The 16,513-nt window shown below is 42.4% G+C and overlaps 1 protein-coding gene across 26 annotated transcripts in view; it reads right to left on the minus strand.

Moving 5' to 3' along the window:
* Positions 1-16,513, minus strand: part of LOC118208113 (voltage-dependent L-type calcium channel subunit alpha-1D-like) — a 91,434-nt gene that overhangs the window by 32,139 nt on the left and 42,782 nt on the right. For 16 of the 26 annotated variants that reach the window (XM_035382437.1, XM_035382424.1, XM_035382425.1 and 13 more), the window contains exons 5-20: positions 14,584-14,729; positions 13,640-13,792; positions 12,198-12,394; positions 11,422-11,525; positions 9,129-9,292; positions 6,022-6,096; positions 4,606-4,693; positions 4,314-4,340; positions 3,421-3,581; positions 3,039-3,264; positions 2,591-2,798; positions 1,908-2,028; positions 1,598-1,712; positions 1,122-1,182; positions 537-600; positions 293-425 (exon numbers count right to left, since the gene is read on the minus strand). In XM_035382437.1, coding sequence (XP_035238328.1) covers positions 293-425; positions 537-600; positions 1,122-1,182; positions 1,598-1,712; positions 1,908-2,028; positions 2,591-2,798; positions 3,039-3,264; positions 3,421-3,581; positions 4,314-4,340; positions 4,606-4,693; positions 6,022-6,096; positions 9,129-9,292; positions 11,422-11,525; positions 12,198-12,394; positions 13,640-13,792; positions 14,584-14,729 — 2,043 coding nt within the window. The remainder of the gene's footprint in view (positions 1-292; positions 426-536; positions 601-1,121; positions 1,183-1,597; positions 1,713-1,907; positions 2,029-2,590; positions 2,799-3,038; positions 3,265-3,420; positions 3,582-4,313; positions 4,341-4,605; positions 4,694-6,021; positions 6,097-9,128; positions 9,293-11,421; positions 11,526-12,197; positions 12,395-13,639; positions 13,793-14,583; positions 14,730-16,513) is intronic. The other 10 variants (XM_035382447.1, XM_035382430.1, XM_035382445.1 and 7 more) reach the window with 3 other exon arrangements.

The following is a 16,513-nucleotide window of genomic DNA, read 5'->3' on the forward strand; positions in this document are numbered from 1 at the left end:
TAGGTCAATTTATTTTTTACAGTATTTATGTACTCTTTGTGTGTTTGTGTGAGTGAGCATGTGTGTGTGCATGTGCATGGGTGTGAGTGTGCATGTTTTGTGCATGTGTACCTACACATTGTGTGTGAATATACACGTGTGTGTGTGTGTGTGTGTGCGTGTGTGTGTGAGTGTGCATATGCATGTGCATGTGTGTGAGCGTGTTTATTTTGTGAATGTGTACCTACACACTATGTGTCTGTACACGTGTTTCTATGTGTGTGTACATGTGTGTGTTTTTGAGGTCACTCACGGGTTGGTGCTGCTGAAAATGAAGAAGGCGCTGCCCGCTGGGATAGGTGCAATCTTCTCCTTGATGGTCAGTTCAGACAGCCTGCGGGGCCGCGGGCCAACCGGAAGCTCCGGCTCATCCTCGTCCTCGTCCCCTGCAGAGAGAGAACACAGTATTTATTGTCAGCACAGAGGGCGCTGTTCCACATTTTATCACCGTACTTAACACAAACAGAGATCCAGATGTGTTCTCTCCATCTCTCTACCTGGAACGTCTCTAGCAGGGTATGGGTCTTTCTCCTCTTCCTCCATACAGAGTTCCCCCATAACCTAAACCCAAAGCACATGTTAGACTCACATTCATGATGGGCATTCTATGTGAAAGATTATACACACTGAAAAACTGCACACTACATTCTGGAAGTATTGTCAGAATGTTTCAAGCGTGTCTCAAAATGTAGTTCTTTCATTTTTTTGTTCAACTTTTTATCCCTTGTTTTACTTTCCTCCTAATTTGCAATCCCCAGTTGTGAGACTGCAGTTATTACTCACCCATTTTGGACGGTGAATTTATTTACAAATTTTAAAACCTCATTGTAACATGAGCCCATCCCACATTATGTAACTAACATTGTGAAGGAAGGCTATTTTTGGCACGCTTGGTAACATTATCATAAAGGAGCCTGCTAATCAAAAGAAGTAATCAAGCTAATGTGAGAGTGTGCACGGTACATTTGCCCTACCCATCAGAAGACAAACGAGCAGAGGGTATACTGACCCCTGATGGAACCAGCCATTTCCCTAAGACGATAACCCACATGAACAGAATGGATATGGCACAGAGAGGTTACCTTGTCACCGCCTTCTCTCCCCTCCCCTTTCTCATCGTCCCTCTTGTCTGTGCTCCCACTCCTGTGATAAAAAAAAACATTAGTTGCACTGAAAATTAGTCCGTTTTTTTCCATGATTTTACCATTCAAAAATGCGTTGTAAATGTAAAACATGTTAAGCTATTAACTGTTACTTTGCGCTGTGCCTTTAAGAATGCAGGACTAAAGTGTCTGTACTGTATGTGCTATGTCTCCCAAAAAGATTGGAAGCTGTAATATAGGCAAAGGATGGACACACTAAATACTGGAAGTATTTGATATTGCACATAGTTGAGAAGGTTCTTAGGTATTTACATGTTAAATATGTTTGCTGCATTGTTTTTCTGAGCTGCATGAACTGACTAGCCCTTCATGACTGTTTCACTGGAAATAAGAAAGGGTGGTCTCTGGTCTCTATACAGTACTGTATATGGATCTTCTTATCAGACTGCGTTTACCTTGCACTCTTCTTCCTCTCCTTCTCCTCTGCCTCCTCCTGCTGTGCTGTATTGAGGCTTTCTGCATCTGCCAAGTTGTCCACAGCAATAGCCAAGAAGACATTCAGCAGGATGTCTGATTAATAAAGCTCTTTAAGGACAATAAATGACTGCATGGCATCCTGCTAGCAGTGACCTGATTCTGTATTAAACTGGCATGTGTGACTGTAAAGGTTTAGACAGATGTCTGCTTCCCAGCAAGAACTTGGAAGGAGGCTAAGCACATTTTCCCAGTGGAAGGACCAAAGGAGTCAGAGGGTGAACAGGATACAGTTTCCGCAGATGAAGAGGATGATGAAGTACACACAGACAATCATTCCCGAGGAGGAAGGGCCTCCATATGCCATTATCCCGTCATACATGACAGCATTCCAGTCTTCGCCTGTTAAAATCTGAAACAGGACATACAGCCCAGCAAAGCACACATGACCCTACACGCCAGAGTGTGCTGCATCTGAACTATTACAGTAACCCTCACTTTATACTGGTCCAGTTAGACTGTACATCTTTTGGAAATCCACAGCATCTGCAGAGCCATCACTGCTAGATATTCAAGATGACAATGTCTGCGTGACTAGTCATACATGTTCCTGCAGACCAAAGGATATTTCAGAGCTAGTCAAATATGGTCCTTGTCTGAAAGTCTCCATAATATGAAAGTCTTGTAAAATCTGATACTCAAGAGCTACAGCATCTATAAGCTTTCTTTTGATACAGCCAGCTAATCACACACCTCAACAAATCACTATTTTAACTGAGCAACTTCTTAACTTTTATAGATGATGCTTTCCTCCTCATAACTAAGCATGTTGATGGTTCATAGACCGTATAATCACACTGAATTTAACGTCAGAATAAATTTTGTGCACAGTTAACTTTACTGTCAAAAGGGATCATCTTCTGTCTACATTACTTTCCACCATTACATATTTCTTTATTAAAAATAGGTTTTACCTGGAAGACCGTGAGCAGTGCTTGAGGGAAGTTGTCAAAGGTACTCCTCTTGGTCTGTGTCTCATCAAAGTTGAACTTGCCACCAAAGAGCTGCATACCCAACAGCGAGAAGATGATGATGAAAAGGAAGAGCAGAAGCAGCAGAGAGGCGATGGACTTCATGGAGTTGAGCAGTGAGGCCACCAGGTTGCTGAGTGACGCCCAATGGCTGCAGTGCACAGGAAGAAGAGGCCAGGCCGTGAGGCTGTGGTCCACTGTATCCAACATTACCGCTAGCAGCACTACAGGTCTACCATAAATGTGCCTTTCAGACTGGAAAGGGTGTTTCTGAAGTACTCAGAAATGACCTATAAAGGAAACACTGATTACCTGAAAATTTTTAAGCTCTGTTAGTCAGATAGGAAGACTAGACTTATTGTCAGGGCTTGTGGCACTTGAGGAGACCTACCGTGTGACTTTAAAGATTCGCAGCAGGCGGACGCAGCGAAACACAGAGATACCAAGCGGAGACATGATCTCCAGCTCCACCAGGATGGTCTCGATGATGCCCCCGCACACCACAAAGCAGTCGAAGCGGTTGAAGAGGGAGACAAAGTAGGCCTGTAGCCCAAGGCTGTACATCTTCACCAACATCTCACAGGTGAACATTGCCAGCAGAACCTTATTGGCCACTTCTACAGGACAAAAAGAGACATTATATCACAATACGTCTGCTACTGAGATCTGGCATCATTACCGCTGTCTTCTACGCAAAGGACTATATCCAATTAAGTAGCTCTCAGAATAATTTTATGACTAAAGCCAATAAAGTCTGAACAAAGCCACCTGACCCTGCACTTCTGTGAGCCATTCCGGCTGGTCGTAGTGCTCTGAGGAGATGGTCAGCGTGTTGAGGAACACCAGGATGATCACCAGCCAATAGAAAGTGACAGATTTGACGGCCGCTCTGCACTTCCGGCGACAGAACCGGTTCCAGCGACGCCAGCGCCGACTGCAAGGGAGGGAGCTCGTGTGAACAGGAAGCAAGAGTTTACAGCAGGGTGGTAACCTAGCACATGAGGTGGGATGAAGATGATGCAGGCGATACAGCACAGCAAAGACGTCTGGAAATGCGGAGTGTACTGTGACTCAAGACAGGACGGGAGAAAGAATGATGTCTTCAATCAGGCACCCACTGACACTGGCATGCAAGCCAGCATCAAGCAACTGTTAGTGCTTACTGGAGGAACTGCATGCATGCAAAGTGAAGTAACTGTTAGAGGACAGAGAAGAAGGTGGAACTGACTTTGTCTCATTGTGACCTCTACAGAATTTCATTAGGAGAAAGCCTTGTGTCTGAAACTTAAAGCCAGTCTGATTGCCACAGTTCCTTCAAAAGCCCTTTCTCCTGTAGGTTATTTCAGTCACAGGTGTCAGAATCCAGCACTGGAGGGCTGCAGTGCTTGCTGGTTTATGGTGCATTTCAGCAACAGTGACTCATTTGAGTCCTGGACTGCCTAAGAATTCCACACATCTTGTTCTCAGGGCCTTAATTGGTGGCTCACTTAAAGCAAAAAACCTGCAGACACTACAACCCTTCAGGACAATGTAGACAATGTAGACAGACAGAGTAAAGGACATGTACACACATGAGCTGCAATCTTCCATGCAAAAATGAATCTTTATAAATGGCATGTAGTACAAAAAAATATAAACAACGCACATCCAAAACAGATTGACTGACCTGAACTTTGACTTTGTAATTTTTTGACTGTAAAACCAAGAAATGTCACAGTTAAAAGTGGCACACATAATGACAGTGACACCAGCAGAAAACTCATTCCTTAATGATGCAACTTCCAGAGTCAAACCAATGTCCAAGTCCTAACCAATGAATGCGATTCCGTCTGCAGAATCCTGCGTTCGTATAAGCCTTAAAAAGCAAATATTTCTTAGTAATTTCCGTCAGCTGAATTTATATATTGTGTCAATTGACTTGTGTGCCATGAACAGGTAAATACTTTCGGCAGACTCACCAGAAAGGACCACAACACCGTACTTTCTCGTCCTCCCCGTTGGCGTTCTCCGTGTTCACTGACTCCGTCTCGCTGGCCTGCATGCTTGCTGCATCGACAGAGAGCATCACACGTCTATCAGCTTCACATATTCAGTGCGCAAAAATGAACCAGCTCACATCTTGGTTGTTTTTGTGCAACGGGTCTTGCATCACACCAAAAAGAGAAAAAAAGAATAATGGAATATTAACATGCAATAAAAATCTTACTTAGTAAAGTAAAGTAAAAACTTAGTAAAGTACTTAGTTAACAAGGAGAATGTTTTTGCCAACAAAAAGGGGATAAAATTGAGGTTCATGAGAAGGAAAAAAAAACGTGTTGTGCAGACATTTTTGTCATATTCACATTGCAGGCTTTGCCATCCAATTGCGACAGGTCATAAGGTCTCTCACCACCGTGGAGGCTGAACAGTGAGGGGCAAACTGGGTGCGCACACACTGCTCCACAAACAGCTTCAAATGCCAAGACACCGTCCGATTCGCATATTTCCTGTCCGCAAAACCCATATTACAAAACAATATGTGTAAACTGCGTTAAGGGGCATTTTCTGCTGCCATTTGTGCTAAATCATTTTGAAGGCTACGCTTAGGAGCCAGAAGAGCCACACCATGTCGGTAGACCACAGGTTGCCCTCCACTGATGTATAATGCAAGAGAGCAGCGGAGCTTAAACCCCCCCCCCCCCCCCACCCCCCCACTGGAGCCAAGCATCAAGGTGAAACAAGGATAATTTGCCGAAAGGAAGCCCCTTTGCACAAGACCTCATCCCAGCATAAGGCAACATGCATGATGAGGCACCTTATGGCTCAAGCCTGCATAGCTCTTCATCTTTACAACCTTTGAAAGAAACAACACCGCATTCTTAACTTAGTATTTCTCCTTCATTTATTTATTTATCGATGTACTTATTGTCCCTGGCAATGCAATTGATGCAAGCTTTTTGTTTTCCAGAGGCAAGATAAAATAAATCCATCATTAGCAACTGCACCCTGTCATGATGTAAGAGATCAGAGGTTTGAATTATCACTTGGTTCTGACATTGGTGTTCTGCAACTTGCTATATGTTAACCTTTACTTGATGCTAAAAGCCTTGTTTTTTGTCTGTGTGTGAGAACACATCGATCAACTTATATCAACCATATGTTTTTTTGTTTATGACAGGGTTGCAAGCTAGAGCCATGCATTTAAAGCACAGAAACAATTTGAAAATCATTAGGGGAAAGTATGAAATAAAAAAGCAGATAGTGGTGTGTGCACATGCTTTGAGCGGGCATGCACTGATACGGAATCGCAGTAGCAAAGCACAGGCTCTGGAGCGCGCATGCATGCACAGGTACATGTACACACATACTCACAGAGAAGGCACAGCAAAATTTACCCTGTGTTTCAGTAGACTGGCTGAACCAACCAAACTTTCCTTTCTTCTTTTCCATTAAGTCAGTCAGAGTAACCCCTTCATGTAAAATGCATGCAAATCCATGCATTCAGACAGCAGTTGGAAGCAGCAATATAGCAGAAAACATGGGACAAGAATGAGCAGCTATCAACACACACAGGTTAGGAAGGCAAGGACAAAGCAACACTGAACTCACAGAGAAGAGAACGGATATCTATAAGTAGCAGCAACTACATTTGGTAGCTCTATACAAACATGCTACAATGCCGGTAGAAGCAGTTATGTACAGTATATATGTTAGTATACATTTACTACTCCATACATAGCGGACACGGAGGCTCACAACACAAAAGATCCAGATCATCCAAAGCAATTCATACAGTCGTGAAACTTTCCCGAAAAATCCCTGGACTCTTCTGGGAAAATGAAGAGTCTGCCTCTGCAGTATGCTGGGGTGTTTTCCAATATTGCTGAAGCATGCTTTCAGAAAAGGTTTCAGACTCACAGAAACATGTATCTCATCTATGTGGGTTTCTACTGTAGGAGGGAAGCGGTTACAGCTCACCTTCAGAACTACGGTTTAAACACAAAAATTTATATTTAAACTTCTACAACTTTTCTGATGACAATATTACATACTGTAGCAGTAAGTATTGCTCATTACTACAGTATTTATACTCTATAATATTCAGAAGAAATCTCCATATTTTCGAACAGGCATATACATACAAAATCAGAATTAAATAAAGAAAGTTCATTTTCTAAAAAAAAAAACTTGGCTACATAAAGGCATTTCACAGGAAACAGGAAAACATTTCATAAAATAGACAATAAACATGTTGCGAGAAACAGTTTCATTAAAGAAATGCTATTTTGCAGTGCTGTACTATTAGCACGGCACATTCTTCTGCCCAGGTTAGGAGGGGTTGATAAATATCCACTGGCCCAGAACCCCACACAATTGTTCCAAAGCAAACAAATCCAAACCAGCCCCAGCACCGCACCCGCCAGTGCCCTGGCATGAGCGTACTCCCCAGGTCAGGTGGGACTGACCGACAGCTGTCTTCACAGGGGAAAACCCGCTCCATGAACGTGAACAATTCCTCACTCTTCAGGCCCCCATCCATCCTCACCCCATCAAAAAGGCTTATTTTGCCATGCAGAACTGTTCTTGTACACATATTTTTGTCATTCATCTGCTGACTTGCAGAGTGTTTTACGACCTAGCAAATTACAGTTAATTGGGCCATTTAACTCAACGTCTGTACTGACTGTCATTCACTGAAGGGAGTCTGTGTATAATGGGCTAAACACAGCTAGAGGTTTGCATCGTATATTGTTTAATAATGGCACTGTGCCTACTCCTATAAAACACCAGCAAATTATGTCATCTCACAGCAGCTAGCCCTACTGTTGGCCCTAGTCATTAAACATATAAAAAAAGTGTTCACGTTATAACTGTGAAGCAAAAATGAAAAGATCTGAAAAGAAGGCCAAGAGATGGAGCTGGAGTGTGCCTGGCTTCCTAAAGCCCTAGTGCTCCCACTGGCAGTCTTGCCTGCCTGCGTCATGTGGTGCTTACATAAAGAGGATTTGGATTAGGCCCTTTCCTCTGCATAGGTAATAATAATTCCTCCTGTCATTTCCTTCTTCAGATAGTGTGCAGAAGGGATATGCCACACTCAGAGTTCGTTTATAGACGTATACACACACACACATATAATACTCATTAAGGATTATTTCCCTGTGAATCATAAAAACACTGACAAAATGCAAAAAGATGTCCCAAAAGATGAAGCATAACCATTCTCTTTCCATTCTCATTAATAAAATCTGTGAAATGTAAAGCACCCCTTTTCAAAGTTTGCTGTTGAAAGGTAAAAAGAGCAAGTACATTAACAAAACACAAAGAAAAATACATGGTCAGATTGATCCATCCTTTTGTTGTGTAATTGACACGGAAATAGTTCTTCTTGAAAAGTAGATCAGGGCGTACAAAATATAACAATACCGTAATAATCTCTGAACATGTACTGCTAATCAAATTGGCTTTTCTAAGTTGCTCACAGTACAAATTAAATCCAGGGAAAGTAATTGAATGGATCTTCCAAGAATCTGTCATTGCACATTAGCGATGCTCAGGTTGGCTCAACTGGAAATCAGCGAAACCCGCAGTTCTTCTGCAGGTGAGGTGAATTGGGTCACAAAAAATTACGTTCTGATTAATCATGGATGGGAGGTGGGTGGCTGAGATCGCAATTTGTAAAATAGATTTTAGACAAATAAAAGTATATTACATCTTTGAAGCTTAATTTATTGTCTGGAATGCATTACTGGGCAGTGTTGGGGAGTAATGGATCTACATTTAAAGGAGCTACTAGTTTAACAACATAGGCTATATAGGCACAGGCATATTTGGGCTATTTCTTCTTTATCAGCTGGGTTTTTTTATCTTCCTCTTTCAGCTAATCATTCACATTCATTGGTGCAGGTGCCGTTTGGCCCCGCCTATTCCTCTGTTGTCATTGCACCAGGAGCCTCTCAGTTAGTGGCTTTAATTTGTCATCGTGTTAGTGGCTATCCCTAAACTTTACTGTGAGACCATGTGTCTTTTATCTTTGAATATATACTGTATGGAAATGCTACGCTAAATCATCCAGTTAAACAAAATCTGATTCTATGGTATTTTGGCATTTGTCAGCAGAAGCAAAATAAAATCAAGGCAAAATCTGAGGCAGTGCCTGTGTGCTGAGACTACAATGCATTGAGCACAACCTTGAAGAACAAGGCAATCGTTACATCTTTACAGACTTTACAGACAGTACAGCGTGAGTGAATCTTATTCATGAACACAATGAATGTTAAATGTTAGACTACTTAATGCTGAGAGGACCTGAGAGTTACATAATACTGCATGTTGTTTGAGTGCACTGTGAAGGACAGATCTTGTTGCCATAGTGAAAAATAACCATTATTTTAACCTGATTAGGATCTCACTGCGTATAATATATCAAGCTATGCTTACAGCTCAAGGGTAAACTCTGTCTGTGGGTTGACAGGGGGAGGGGTTGAGGAGGATGTTCACTTACGGTTGCGCTTGCCTTCACCGTCCTCCTCGTTCTCGGGGTCGATGTCCTCGGCCTGGGTGATCCAGTCCAGGTAGCCCTTCAGGTCCTCCTCCAGCTGCTGTTTCTCCCTCAGCTTCTGGAAGTCTCCACGGGCTTTGGCCTTCTCCCTCTCCTTGGAGAACTCTCTGGCAGTGGAACACGACAGGAGATGGATCAGTGCAGTCTTCGCTAAAGGTCATTTAAATCACTCACTCACTCACTCACTCACACAGTTACTCACTCTCTCACACACTCACTCACACAGTTACTCTCTTACTCACTCACTCACACACTCACTCTCACTCACTCACTCACTCACTCGCTCACAAATTCACTCACTCACTCACTCACTCATTCCCATTCACATACCAACCGCTCATCCTTGCGCTTTCATCAGAGCCAGACTGAGGTTTCTCTCACCACCTGCAGTTACCACCTGGAAATTCATCTCTCTAGAATACACCTGAGCTGGATCTGCCCTTAAACGGTACAAGTGGTCCTTAAATAACCTCAAAACAGTAAAACTCTCAAAATCCTCTACAAATCAAGACAAGCTCCTGCAAATAGTTAATCAATTTGACCAGAAAATACTAAAGAAAATAAAATCAACACATACACACAACATCTATAACTTGCACTGAAACTGTCAAAGCTGGGTTTTTCATTATTTGGAACCCTCAGGCATGATTTCTGGCTCTTGACATTCTACAGCAGTACAGTGTCTGATGAATTTTCATCCTAGAAGCCTGGTGGAACATTGCCAGACGCTACCCTTTAAAAATGGAGACTTAAATATGTTCATATTTGGTTATGTATGTGTATGTATATTTTCTGTATTATTATTTACTTATACAAAATCTGTATTATAATTCTGTTGGATGCCTCCATGACCTGTTTTTCTCTCTTTTTCACCTCCTTATTGTAACTTGCATGATTGTTTGCTTTATCTACAAAACAATAAAAACAAATGGTCGCAAAAAATGGAGGCTTAGCATAATACTACAAGATTACCACTGAAGGAGTGCATCTTCTCTCCAGAACAGTGTGCAGAGGTATGTAGGAGGGGGTGGCTGCAGACAGCCTACCCTGACCTAGTCACTGAAGGGACTACTGAGGAGGACTGTCAACCCCTGTGCCTCCTGTACCCCTGCCACCCAGTTACTGCTGGGACTTCATTAAAAAAATAAAAAAATTAACAGCCTTCTGAAGAAGAATCTAAATTTTAAAATTAGAAAAAAAACTAAGAAAAATGGGACAAAAGTGACAAGTAAGGTACTCTTGGCAAAAGGTAGACCATTAAACAACCCACACATGTATAGCAACAGCCTGCATTATCAGCTGCTCCCTAGTATGATCCTTAACATAAAACAATCCACACATTAGCAATCTGTCAAGGCATACTGCTTGGAGAACAGAAGATGTCTTCACCAATAACATGAAACTGCAAATGGATGCCCTGCAGAGACTGCTCTTGCCATTTGCATGTAAGAGAAAGAAGATGTCATATGTACCTATCATACAAGAACAGAACTATAGTGTGTTCTAATGCTACAGAACTGTTCTGGGTATCCATTATGGAGAAACAAGGCGGATGGCACATTAATTGACCAATGAACCAGCTTCCATTCTTGATTTCCAATGGCTTTCCTGCATGCAAACACAAAGTCCAGGGGCTGAACACCAGCAGAGAGAGCATGCAAGAGTCAACCATCACCTTGCACCCACAGTGCACTGTCAGCCTCTTAACCAATCAGCCCCAGACACACACAAACAATCTGGGTCTACAGCTTTTCCCAGCTTCCTGACACTTGAGCCTTGGCATCAGTTGTGTGCATGGCCATGGCTGAAGGGCATAGTAAATGTTGACTAACCAACAAAACAATACCTGTGTATTCCTGAATTGACCAGAAGTGTACATGCTGGACAGCAGCACTGATTAAACACTAGGGGCTCAGGCTTTTCAAACGTCTCTCAATTAGTGGTTCAAACATTCAGATAAGCTGAAGTACAACTAAAAATTCAAACGATTAACAAATACCTGATTTCTACAGTGCTTAATATGCAGTAAAAGAATTTCTGCATGGTAGTGCGAGTTATATTTACCCTGCTTTGACGCACCATTGACAGATATGAATAACACATCAGATGCTATGATCATGGACCGTGAAACACACTTGGTCAAGGATGGATGGACAGATAGACAGATAGTCAATGAGTCAGACAGACAGACAGATAATAGACAGACAGTACAGGAGAGAGTACCATGCCCACTTACCCACTCAACACTCCCAGAACCAGATTAAGCACGAAGAAGGACCCAAAGATGACCAGGCTGACGAAGTACACCCAGGGCAGCTCAAAGCCCATGGCATCATTCATCTGGGAACAGTAGTCAGTCAGCACAAATTTACAGCCAAAATGGAAACAGAAGGACACTGGGAGCCTATAACGTTCCAGTTTACTGGTGCGTGGGACGAGAGGTGAACAGCGCTAAGCTGCCGTTAATACTGGAACCAGCCTGGTACTCCACATATTAGCCCATGGTGTTGTCATGCTCTTATTCATTTATATATTAGGTGAAGATATAAAAACATCTACTTAGGCATAGAACAGAAAACATATCCACGCATCAACAAGTATCATATTCATGAGGTTGAGTACAGAGCATACTAACCACTGTTTTTACAGAGCAAAATTAGCACCCAATCAATTTAAAGTGTGGGTGAACTTTCTGTTTTCTATACTGGTCAGAGACAGATGTGTGTACTCCACTGTGTGTTTGTGCCAAAACATCTGTGCAGAGAACCAACACCCCCGCAGACCTGGGGGCAAGCTTTTTCTTCCAGTGTGGTCCATACAAGCCTCTCCATTCCATTTTGCGATTCAGTTCACCCCCCACTCAATTCTACTGTAGACGTTTCTCCTTTGTCTCTGCATTGTCATATTACCCTTTGATGGCTTAATTTGCATATGTTTGTCATGGCAACCAGGAGGGAGAGAGCAAGTGTTGCGAATAATGTACTGGCAACAGTTGGGGGGGGGGGGGCTCACCCAGTACAGCACGTCGGTCCAACCCTCCATGGTGATGCACTGGAACACTGTCAGCATCGCGAAAGCGAAGTTGTCAAAGTTGGTGATGCCGCCGTTGGGGCCGTGCCAGCCTTCTTTGCATACAGTACCGTTGATGGGGCAATGGCGCCCGTGACCTGAGATTGCACATGGTGCTGGTTCATCTTCAGCTATTGAATCTGCAGGGAAATAGGAGCCTCGCTTAGAGGAATATAATGCCATAATCTCACTCAATATTAAAAAAACATCATACTCCCCTTGCAAATATTGTTCACTATATTATTTGTATTATTTGCTATCTTATGGTGTGTTGATGTGCATGATGTATGTATTAAAATCACTTCCTCAAGCTCTTCCTGTTAGCTTAAACATTCCAGGTCCCATTATATAAGGGTGTGACCTAACATACAATGTCGCTCAACTGGGAAATATCTAGCAGAGGACAATAGACTGCCACCTGATCACTAAATCTCAACAAAGCCTTTCCACATGCCATTCAGAACTCCAGCAAGGCAACAGACTTCCACATATTATTTCCATCCATCGAACACAGAAAAGAAAAGCAGATGTTCCCAACACCAGACCTAGCATGGAATGGAATATCATGTGCATTTTCAACAGGACACACTTTTGTTTATTAAATCCAGTCACCCTGGCAGGGAATTAAGGCTACAGTTAGAAATATACTTTGACGTAATTGATCTGTTTCCATATAGAAAGGCATTATCTCCCCAATCAGTCTGAGGCATGTAAACACCAGGGCAGAGATTACATCACAGCTGCAGCCGAGTGATTACGATGTCTGCGGCGGCCCATCAAATGCTTGTGCAACGGATGCAGCTACAAGGTCCCTCATTACACTGTGATTCTACCGTGGCATTAAGCTGGGGACAGCGTAGGTGTCACATGTTGAGTGTCACGTGACCTTCAGATTGTGCAGAGAGGTTTGTAAACAATAGTGAGCTTTCTGAAGACACGGCTGTGCTCATTGCTATGGAAACCAGTTTATCCCTTCTATCACTTCAGCTCAGGTTTCAACACCACAGTCTAACAGCTGATGGAAGACATTATCTTTGGGTTGAATTATGGAAACTGTTAGTTAAAATCCTATACATATTCATTCAGCAACGCATGAATATACATGATTACCATTTTAGAAATCACCTGTTTTTCTTAAGCATTACATTAATCACCAGCCCTGGACTTTGTTTTCTTAGATGTGCGTAAATAGAACTACATTCACTTGCAGGTTAACACAGGAAATTCTTTCTAATATGAATGATGAAAAATGATGCAGTCACAATGTACTTTAGAAACCTCTAATTTTTCTGCGGTTCATTCAAGTGAATCAATACTTCAGAAATAGATTAGTGTACTAACACTATGTATTCTAGTAATGATTAAGGAAGGGGCAACACACTTACTTGTGCCAGAAACGTAACATGTCGCGTGCATTTTTCCAATAAAGAGCTCCAATCCTATAATGGCATAAATGATGATTACAAATAAAACTAACAGGGCTATGTGGAGCAGAGGGACCATGGCTTTAATAATGGAATTCAAAACTACTTGTAAACCTGAAAGACAAAAAAAGAAAGATTAAAATGCATTTTTATATTTATTTCACACATTCAGCGTACATTTATTTGCAGCATGCTGTACTATTCTGTGGAAGACTATTCAGTGCAGAAAGCTTTGCGATTCAGTATATTTCTGTTGTTAGAGGCCATGCCTCAGTATACGGCTTAAATTCTGTGGTTGGTGGGGGAGGAGGGACACACAGGCTCCCCTGTATCCTGTTCCAACATCAATCCTAATTACACCCCTACAGCAGGACGCACACCTCCAGCACTGCACCACAGAGACAGGTCTGCCTCTGGGCCTCAATCTAACCACATCACATTTGTTACCCGATCTGCTGACAAACTGCTCCTTCCTGCTATTTCACAATCCCGGCCAATGTGCTGTGTTTGCGACCCCCCCCTAAGCCTCCCTCCCCAGGGTCAGTACCGCCGCATGTTTCTGAAAGGCCACTGCACCACACGGCTTTCCCCTTTTTTTCCTCCTGGAACCATCTGCCATTATTCTTTTATATATAAATATATCTGTATAAATGAATCCACTCTGTGGAAGCTGTGAGAAGAACTGTGGACAAGGATCAGCCTCCCTTTGCAAATGCGGATGATGGATTTGTGAAAAGAATCTCAAATCTCTGAATGATTTTACCTCCATAACACAGGACCCTCCCCCACCCATCTTCCATTCAGCCCAATGAGTCTCGTACGCCTGTTTAGAAACACTTGGGCGTCTCTACCCTGTAGACCCACTGCTCTGAGCGAGGTGCCAGTTGAGAGGGGCGGGTACTCACTGGGCACTCCTGACACCAGGCGGAGAGGACGCAGCACTCGGAAGGCTCGAAGGGCTTTGACGTCGAAGCCACCCGGCTTTCCGCCCGACTGGTGGCTCCCTGCATCTCCCTCTTTGGTTAATACTTCCAAAAATACGCTAAACAACCTGTCACAGAAACCACACACATCCGTTACCCTCCCCAGCCACGTCATTAACATCAGCGTTGTGTCGCCTGCCATATCGGATCTGTCTGCTTGATTTTACGGACCACAGACAATCTCAAGCTAAGAGATGGAAAATACAGAACTCCATCTCATACCCATTGTTTTCCAATGTTCCATTTCTGTTGGCTTGGCAAATTTGAGAAAAAGTATACAATTTACTAACATACAGTCCTGAAAATGCCTTGTTTGTTTCACAGCGCGTGTACTGAGGCACATGCTGCATTCAGATAGGGGGTGACCTAGCTATGCAGTGGACTGTGTGTAGAGTACACGAAGGAAGAACAAAAGTGAGAGAAAGAGAAGAAAGACAGGGACAGAAAGAGAGAGACAGGGACAGACACAGACAGACAAACTTGTCCCTCCACCAAAAAAAAACATTATATATCCCATCCTTTTTCTAGGCCATATAGCTACATGCCAGCCTGTATTTAATCTTGGGATATTTACTCTGTGTTTCATGCCTTCATCAGTTTGCATAATGTCTTGCTGGAACAGGTGTGCGTGTGAGATAACCATGGTTTCTGCAGTGGGGAGGTGTGACATGCCTCTCCTGTCATCCACAAAGACAGGGGGCATTGTTCTGCATGTCTTATATGCAGAGACACACATGACAGTTGTTCAATGAAGGAAGACAAACATCGCCGCTGACGACAGCTAACTGCCCTGATTTTCCTCGGATACGCTTCTCTGAAACAAACGGCTTCCATGTTCTTTCTATAAATAAATACATAATTCTCAAAAAAAATTTCAAGTGAGTATTTTTTATTAATACCTGAATTTTTAGCATTGTCTTGATATTCTAATGAGAAACATTTATTAGCATCAATTATTAGAAATAATGTGTGTTTAATGCAGCACTTTCAAAACATTTTATTATCATTCATGTGAAACTTGAAATTAGCAAAGGGTGTGTTTATTTAAGGGCTTGTTTAATTGCTCCACATAACAGTATGGCATTTTCATTGAATAACACGTTCAGAGTCACATATCTAAAAATTCAGGCAACACTGCTGTCCAAATTATCATTCAAATTCTTTGTAAAATCTAAGAGATTTTGCATACCCAGACCACCTGTCACCTTGGGGACACTTGGGACAGTTTGGCATCCTTGGACAAATGACCATTAAATGTTATTCTATGAGCAGGGAACAGTAATAGTATCCAGGTCACCATTTTGTTTCACAAATAAAAGCCTTAAAAATATGCTTAGTATGGGTTTACTTTTCCTTAGGCACTCACTTGAAATTTCATATAAATGCACATAGTATTTTTATACCACTCATAGTGATATGGAAGGGTAGTACTGGGAAAGGCCTACATTTAAAGAAAGTGTCTATAACCTTGGCCTGAAGCAATCACACGTACTTAATCACATCCAGGACTCTATCAGATCTTAGCAGGGTGTTATGCACATGACAGTCTATCGCTTGTCGTTGACTGTAAGCTGTTATAACAACAGTGTTCACTTGTATTTAATGGGATTGCCAACCCATGCATAATTTATTTAAAACGTGTTTGGTATAACGTCAGCATTGCACATTTACAACTGTGAAAATTATCATGTAAATTGCTTGCTCAAACTATTATTTATTTTTATTTTTTGCTATTTTCCCTTTTCTCCTAATGTGAAATGCCCAATTGTACACCAGCGCTCGCTACTGGATCCTCCACTACCAGTCTGGGAGTGTGCAGGCCAGCATGTGCTCTCCTACGAAGCACACAATG

The sequence above is a fragment of the Anguilla anguilla genome, chromosome 11 (genome assembly GCF_013347855.1).
Source record: "Anguilla anguilla isolate fAngAng1 chromosome 11, fAngAng1.pri, whole genome shotgun sequence".
Lineage (NCBI taxonomy): Eukaryota > Metazoa > Chordata > Actinopteri > Anguilliformes > Anguillidae > Anguilla > Anguilla anguilla.